General features: G+C 36.1%; 2 protein-coding genes across 2 annotated transcripts; one reads left to right on the forward strand and one right to left on the reverse strand.

Moving 5' to 3' along the window:
* The first annotated feature begins 256 nt into the window (after window positions 1–256).
* Window positions 257–2012, forward strand: LOC129246250 (uncharacterized). The gene is made up of 5 exons (XM_054884916.1): window positions 257–553; window positions 626–977; window positions 1065–1153; window positions 1227–1647; window positions 1718–2012. The coding sequence occupies exons 1-5, from the start codon at window positions 285–287 to the stop codon at window positions 1883–1885; spliced, it is 1299 nt and encodes a 432-aa protein (XP_054740891.1). The 5' UTR covers window positions 257–284; the 3' UTR covers window positions 1886–2012.
* Window positions 2013–3394: 1382 nt separating this feature from the next.
* Window positions 3395–6821, reverse strand: LOC129245329 (uncharacterized). The gene is made up of 5 exons (XM_054883413.1): window positions 6549–6821; window positions 6159–6480; window positions 6027–6103; window positions 3815–4226; window positions 3395–3748 (listed from the first exon to the last, which is right to left on the reverse strand). The coding sequence occupies exons 1-5, from the start codon at window positions 6761–6763 to the stop codon at window positions 3512–3514; spliced, it is 1263 nt and encodes a 420-aa protein (XP_054739388.1). The 5' UTR covers window positions 6764–6821; the 3' UTR covers window positions 3395–3511.
* Window positions 6822–7780: the final 959 nt, after the last annotated feature.

Raw genomic sequence — 7780 nt, forward strand, 5'->3', positions numbered from 1 at the left:
ACGGCACCATTGCATCGGAAACCACACCTTCTCACTATTGTATCTGTCTAACAGTTGTTTTCACACAAACTCCATTAATAAATAATCGCAGTACGCACTGTAGTGCCCACCAAAACAGATCTACTGCAATGGATTTATCTACATAAACATTTGGCCATTAATAGATGAAACAACTTATAGCAGCGATTTAAAATATTTCAACATTTATACAGAAAATTTCTATAGGAATATGAAGCAAACGCATAAAAAGCAAAGATAACTGCATTCAAATCGTAGTCGCAGTGATGAGGTCTCAGCGGAGTGTTCTACGAGTACAACTCAAATCAATTATGCTGGTGAAACAACCTTTCGTCGTGGTTGCGACTGTAGGCCTAACTGTGCTGTTCCTGAGCATTACCAATTCTCACGCCGAGTGTTTGCTAAATGTGTATAGCAATTTGCCCGTGATAATGAAATCGGATAATGTCAATCGGATTATGTACGCACAGGAGGAGGGCGTGATCAAGATGAATGAAACGGATGAGGTGGAGGTGCACTGCTTACATGGCATTTCGTAAGTAATTCTACTTTAATTTGCACTCATCAGCTTAGTAGACTCACTGATCGACGAATGTGTTTGGTTTAGTATTCAAACGAAATTAAACAGTGGGCCACAGAATGTCAACACCGGTGGTAGCAAGCAATTCAAATGCTACAAAGGCTACAGAGTGCACTATAGGAATGCAAACGACAGCATTTACAAGGATGTGAACGTGAATTCGGTGTATCTTTCCTGCCAGGATCCATGGACGTTGACGCTTTACGAGAGCAGCACAAAATTGCCAAATTGCAAATCGTACATGAACTATGCGATGGGCCTCGCCGTGCCGAATGTGAAAGACATCATATCGGCGGGCATGTGCTATGATCTGGACACACTCTCACTGAAGTATGTCAATTACTTGGCATACCGACCTAAATATGATGAAATTATTGAGGTAAGAATATCAAGCTGACTACTGCTGGAGTTTGAGTTTAGGCTGTTGTACGAGTATTTGAGTTCGTCTATTCTATTCTATTTCCAGCTGAACAGTTCGGCTTTGAGCAAAAATCAATTGATTGTAAATTTTAAAACCAAATTAGGAAATCTTAATACATATTTTTCATTTATGAGGTGAGTTATTCATATACCGCCTTCGTCGTTCAATTTTCCCCCAGAATTTCATATTTTCTTTAATAAATTTTAGTCAAGGCGAGTTCAGTATGGAATTGGAAAACGTAAAGGAAAAAGAGTCCATATTGGAAAATTATGATTTCGATTATGTGAGCCTGTTGCAGGACGGTCCCCTTCAGGATGAGTTTGCCGAATTCACACACATATTCAACACAATGTGGTGGCGCAATTTGCGCATTGGCAATTGGCGTTTCTTCCTGGATGCACTGGCCGCACGTTCTAGGGTGCTCTCGTACAGAGTTTATGTGGGCACTTCGGGCCAAATGCGACTCCCAGACACTTCGAATGCTAATAGAACTGCTGAAGGAAATACTTTAACGGTGGAGGCCGGTAGTTTAGTTGTACAGCCACCAGCCTACATTTGGTCATATTTGAAATCGCTCAAAGACGATGTGAATGAAGACTTTGTTGTCATCGCCTTTAACTCGCCATATGTAAGCGGCGCTTTAGTAAATTTTTGCGATTTGTTGACATTTATAAACTCATAAATGTATATATTTGCAGTATTATTTGAAAAGTACGGCGATATTCTGTCATGATATATGCGACAAGATTGATTGGCTTAAGAATAGCAAATTTGGTCATACCCGTTTGATGCCAACCTTCGGTATCACATTCTGTTGCCGTCCAGAAGAAGTGGCACGCACCTTCAAGCAATTTCCCTTGGATTAGTACCGCATCGTTTAGACAATATGAAAGATATAATTATAATTATATATTATACATGAGTGTGTATTTAAAGTTAGCTTTAATAAGTTTATAATAAAGACGCATTGAATGCGCGGATTTAAAATGAAAAGTATCTTGGTTTAGAAGGGAAAAGCGTGCCCAATAGAAATAAATTGTTTTTCATTAAGCGTTTTCCTTAATGCCCGTTCCATATCTCTGAATATTGAGGAAATCTTGTCCCAGGCTTAATGTGAAGTCATCACGACATCGACTAAGTTTTCTGGCCTTATAGGATCTTCTGAAATTGCGGCTAAATCACGTCTGCTCGCTCCCAAATCGTGGGCATATAAAGGGCACATCTCTTGCATTTTCATTTCCATCACATACTGGGCATAAACGATGTAGGTACTTGAGGTACCAACGTTAGATGGAAATTAAGCTCCTCATAGCTTTCGTTTAGCCATCTTTTGACGTTTAGGATTAGCGTATAAGTACACATTCCCTTTATTGAGTTTCCCAACGCTCCTGTCATTTCCACAAAGATGTAGCCTTCTCTCTTACTATTATTTCTTATACGTTAGTGTTGCACTACTGCTATTGTTTTTGCACTGTCAAAGGTGAGCAAAGTTTGTACAAAGCTTCTTATGGTGTTCTATATGTGTTTACCTCCAAAAAGATTTCGCCCATACTGGGACTGCATATAGCAGAGTCGATTGACGCTAGTTAACAGCCCTCGTTTGCTACTTCTCAGGCCATCTAAATTCGGAAGCATTCTGTATATTCTCGATGCTTTTTGGGCTATATATTCGGCAAGTAGTCCAAAACCGAGTCGGCCGTCAATTATAGCACTCACATATTTCAGTTGCCGCGACGGTTTAAATCGATGCATGTTTGCCTATGATGAACAAACCTACGTGGTCCAACCACTTTGTTACTATTGCAATAGCGGTGTTTGCTTTGAATACAATATCGTTTAACTACCATTACTAGCACTATTCTACCTGCAAAACAAACACTTCATCGTATACAATGTTCCACGGCGTAGGGCTTCCCACTGGGCATTGTAGCACATCTTCTGTGACATATTCTAGAACTCGATTATTCAGATAGCTTTAATAATATTAAAAACGAAAGCTGGAACAGCTAACATTTTTAGTGCGATTAGAATGTGTCACAAACTGCTGAATTTAATGCATTTTTAACATCCAAAGTCATCGTTGCAACATTGCATTGGCTCGTTTTTTTTCGAAAAATCTCCATTCACTTCTTATTGTTGTAAGATATATTCCTCTAACGCCAGTTGCAGTGTATCGTCTATTTACTTCAACTGCTGCGTCAGCTGAATCTTATGCAAATTCTAAGCTGAAATTAGCTGTAAACTGCTTTGAAAAAATTGTTACTGATTAGAGCTATGGCGGGTCAGCACCGCCACTAACTGTTTTCATTTCACCAAATTTTAAACCATCTGAGTTTTGGTACGCTGCTAATTTTGGAAAAAAGAGGATCATAGAATACATTTAGCGATTAAAAAAAGCTTTTATTTAATGCACACATCTGCTAGAATATTTACAAATATATATATACACACATATTTTGTCTCAGTTTGTATTTGGTAAAAGCAATTTTTATTCACCATTCATCTGGATAATTCATTGTTTCTTGTATGGTGCTTTTTGTTGTTGCTTCCATCTGACCATCTTCAAAAGGAAAATTATCAATAATCTTGGCCACCTCCTCGGGCCGGCAACAGAAAGTGTAACCGAGGGTAGGCAGACGTCGTAAGTTCCCGAATTTGCTTCCCTTCAGCCAAACAATGTCGTCGCACATATCGATTTTACAGAACTCGCTGTGTCCCGGATTCTTTGCCTGCATTGAAATGCAAATGAAAGATAATCACAAATATGAGGGAAATGAGGGGAATTATGACCTTACATAAGGGGAGTTATGCCCTATAACTACGAAACTTTCCGATTCACCGGGTATTAGAGACTTCAAGTAGGCCCAGATGTAAGCTGGTGCCTGGACTAGCACATCCTCCGTACGTACTGACACCACTTCGCTTTTAACCGAACTACAACTACCTTGTGGGGCAGGTATGGTGATATTGCCATATGTGCCCACATAAACAAGAAACTTACTGGACCGTGTGCGTTCATGAAGGGCATCAAGGAAGTAACGCCAGTTCTCTTCGCGCAGTTGACGCCACCACATTGTGTTGAATATATGAGCGTAGCCATAAAGTTCAGTATTTAAAGGTTCGTCTTGCAACAAACTCACGAATTGAAATTCATGTGAGTTAAAATTCAATTCTCCACGTTTCTGTAAATCGTCTAGTAAGTTTTGGCTATAAATCAAATACTGTCGATTATTTAAGTGAAAAGTAAATATTAACTATTTTTAATTTCAAAGGCGGGAACATAATATCAAATTCTCTCAACATAGTTTTTTCTATACAATAGGATGAGCAACTAACTACTTCCTTCCTAAGAGTGTAGTAAAACAGCAATCTGAAGGAGTATTACATCGGAATTAGATCTTTCAAATTCTCACCAATTCTCAATGATATTTTTGCGTTTATTTACTATCTTTTATCGTTTTATTATCTCAGCGCCAATGATACTCGCAACAAGCGCACCTTTGAAAAGCTTTTACCGCTAGCAATTATTATATTGCGCGTTTTTATTTATTCATTTAGTAAATCTCGAAATGCAACGTAACTAACAGACTACCTAGAACTCAGTGTTTGTAAATATATATATATATACCTGTTTCGTTACTCTTTAAAATATTCAATAATAATTTGAACTTATATTCAGATAGCGATAAATCAAGTTCCTTGAAATATGGAATTCATTCATGTTCTAATCAAAGGAAGAATAAATCATTACTCCGAAGATTTAGTTGAAGTATGTGAATATGAATGCGTGCTAAGAGTTGGCTCGCCTCTCATTAATAATATCGAAAACAAAGCAGAGCGAAAATATATTTCTTCTACTTTGTAACGATTTTAGATTTTGTGCGCGTTACACCTTGCATTGTATGAACGCATCGGATCAGTGAAGTTTGAAGATCAGAGTGCAAAGCGAAGAAATTTCGTTTCAATGCGTTCAAGTCAATTCAAGTGCCACTGATGATATGGCCTCCAAATAAAGACGGCATACTCCAACTTGGATCGTACGAGAGAGTGTAAGCATCCGCAAAATGCGAAGCAAAACGCCGAATCAAGGCAAGTGTAGAATACGATTTGGCGATGACAAGAGTCAAATGACTAAAAAACTGAAAAATTGAGCTAAATATTACTCTTGAATCAGCCATTACATTAAGAGTATTTAGACGCGAGTTTTAGTGTGCATACTTTTTTATATAGTTAGAGGGATTTCAATACATTTTGAATTAAAAAATAAGTGCCAACGCTATTCAAAAAATAATTTAATATAATGTTCCCACCCTAATACTAAATTCATCTATACTGTTATTAATTACTTTCGCTCTAAGCGCTAGGTGGCAACACCGTACACAAAAGATTTTAATTAAAGCCTTATTCATTTAGACATATTATTGGATTTAAGATATCTTCAGCTTTACATTGATATATATTTGTATGTATGTATGCATATACAACTTTTTAAATCTTAATAAATGTTTGTAATAAATTTCTTAATTTGCAAAAATAGGGGGCAACACCAGCTAAACAGTTTTTACTGAAGCTTTTCGAAGGGGTTTTACTTCGTTTAATACCTATACTTCTGCTGAAATTTGTGATAAATTGCTTTTAGTTCAGGTAGCAACGCCATAAAGAAATAGCTTTTTTTTAATATTTGCTTTGATATCCGTGCTGTAATACTTTTATTATCGAACTATTTTTTAATAAATTTAGGTGGCAATACTCTGCTAAAAATAATAATGCACTCAAAAAGTCTGCGACCCCTAGGCTTCCCGAAGGTGTATAAATTGTTAAAATCGGGACATGGTTTTTACGTGATGCTCTTTCGAAGAAATTTGATGTACACATATAATTAGGTACCATAGGTCACATAGATTCTTATATCACTATGCACTTTATGGGGGAAAATTCTTGCTGCCACTCTTTTACAAATACGTGTTTATGCTCAAGGGTGAAATGAAAAATGTATAAATCACTTACTTTACGAAATTAAAATAGTTTTTGAAGCCATTCACTTTTTGATTTAGATCAATAGACAACTTGCTCCCACTATTCGACTGTTATATAAAGTGCATTAGTATTGTTTAAGCGAAATATTCAAGTGCTTCTTACCTCATTTAATATTGAAACCTTTTGATGACCAGCAATGTAGGTGGCGAATTTCAATGTAAGTTTGTCCAAGTCATAACAGACGCCAGCTTTGATGACATCACCCACAGTTGGGAATTTAACACCGATTGCATAGCTAATGAAACTTCCACACTTTGGCAGTTTTTTTTTGCTTTCAAAAAAACTTAAAAATGAAGGATGGCAGGAAACTTGTAAATTGTCATAATAATTATCGTGGGCAAGAATTGAAGTTCCATCACAAGAGAACGCTGCCATATTATCGTTCTCAGAATTATAGATATTCTTATAGGAATTATATTTTTCACTAAAATTTTAATATAAATTTATAAAGTTTGGATAAGAAATTATACTTTTAAAGTGAAAAAAACTTACGTCTGTATCATTATTCCGTCGTTACAATATGCCTGAATAGTTTCGCCGTCTTCAAAAAACAAATCTACTCCTTGCGCTTTGAAAATAATGGTTTTTGATCCAAATTTCTTTGTAAATAAGGGCGAAGGCTCCATTATTTTGAGCTGACAGGATGAAGCGGAGGTGCATCCTGTCAAAAGTACCACAAAAGAAATTATGTTGGCAAAATTTTTCATCACTATTTTAACTCGCCTCGACTGGGACTCGATGTTGATAAAACTGGTGTCACTTGGACGCTATGTGACGCCTTTTATACAAATAAACAAATGGAAGAATGCGCATGCATATATACACTTGTAGAAATATACATACATATACTGACATACGCCTGTTATCTTGCTGAAACTTACTTACTTACACATACATGCATACTACACACTAGTTTCCAATTACGCTTCTAAAAAATGCGCAAAACGAGAACAGAGATTTTATAAATAAGTTTATAAGCCGGCGCATATTACACCGCTGAGCAGAACAAACCCAGTCCTTCATTTTGTATGCTTTTATACAGATAGGTGGAAATCTATGAATACATGCATAAGTATACATATGTACATATGTATATAATTACGATAATAGGCCCTCCATACCCTTAAAGGCCATCTAAACCGGCTTACCGAGAGAGTCGTCCTAGATATCTTCTTAGAAAGCTAAAAAGACATAATTTGCTGAATAGTTTTTATACAAAATCTATTTTTTACTGATGTGAAGTAGGATGTACTTTGTGGTCATCATAGTAGTTTCACAACTTTATCAAGGATGAATTAATAATAATATTTATCAGTTGATATGCCCTTTAACCAAAAGCAGAAAAAAATCGATTTCATCATTTGAAAAAAGTGGACCTACAGCAAAACAAATATTTCTTTTTTTTAATTATCTTTAAAATCGTCCACCTCGAAAACAGTAAAGTTTTGGATATCATTTTATAACCAAATTAAACAAAAATGGTCCAAATATTAATGTCCTTAAGTATCTATAGGATGGACACAAAAATATTTGTCGGGCGAAAATCGTTATAACATCAAATTTATATAAGCTATCAAAACAATTTTTCTTTTATTATTTTTTCTTTCTTTATTAAGCGTACTTAATATGTACTACGTCAAACGAAAAACTCATATCAATTCTCTTTGAGGCGCCATTTACAATAGAGTTCACTCCTCCCATTAGATGGACATCAGTTTTTGTTA

Source organism: Anastrepha obliqua, chromosome 4, assembly GCF_027943255.1.
Source record: "Anastrepha obliqua isolate idAnaObli1 chromosome 4, idAnaObli1_1.0, whole genome shotgun sequence".
Classification (NCBI taxonomy): domain Eukaryota; kingdom Metazoa; phylum Arthropoda; class Insecta; order Diptera; family Tephritidae; genus Anastrepha; species Anastrepha obliqua.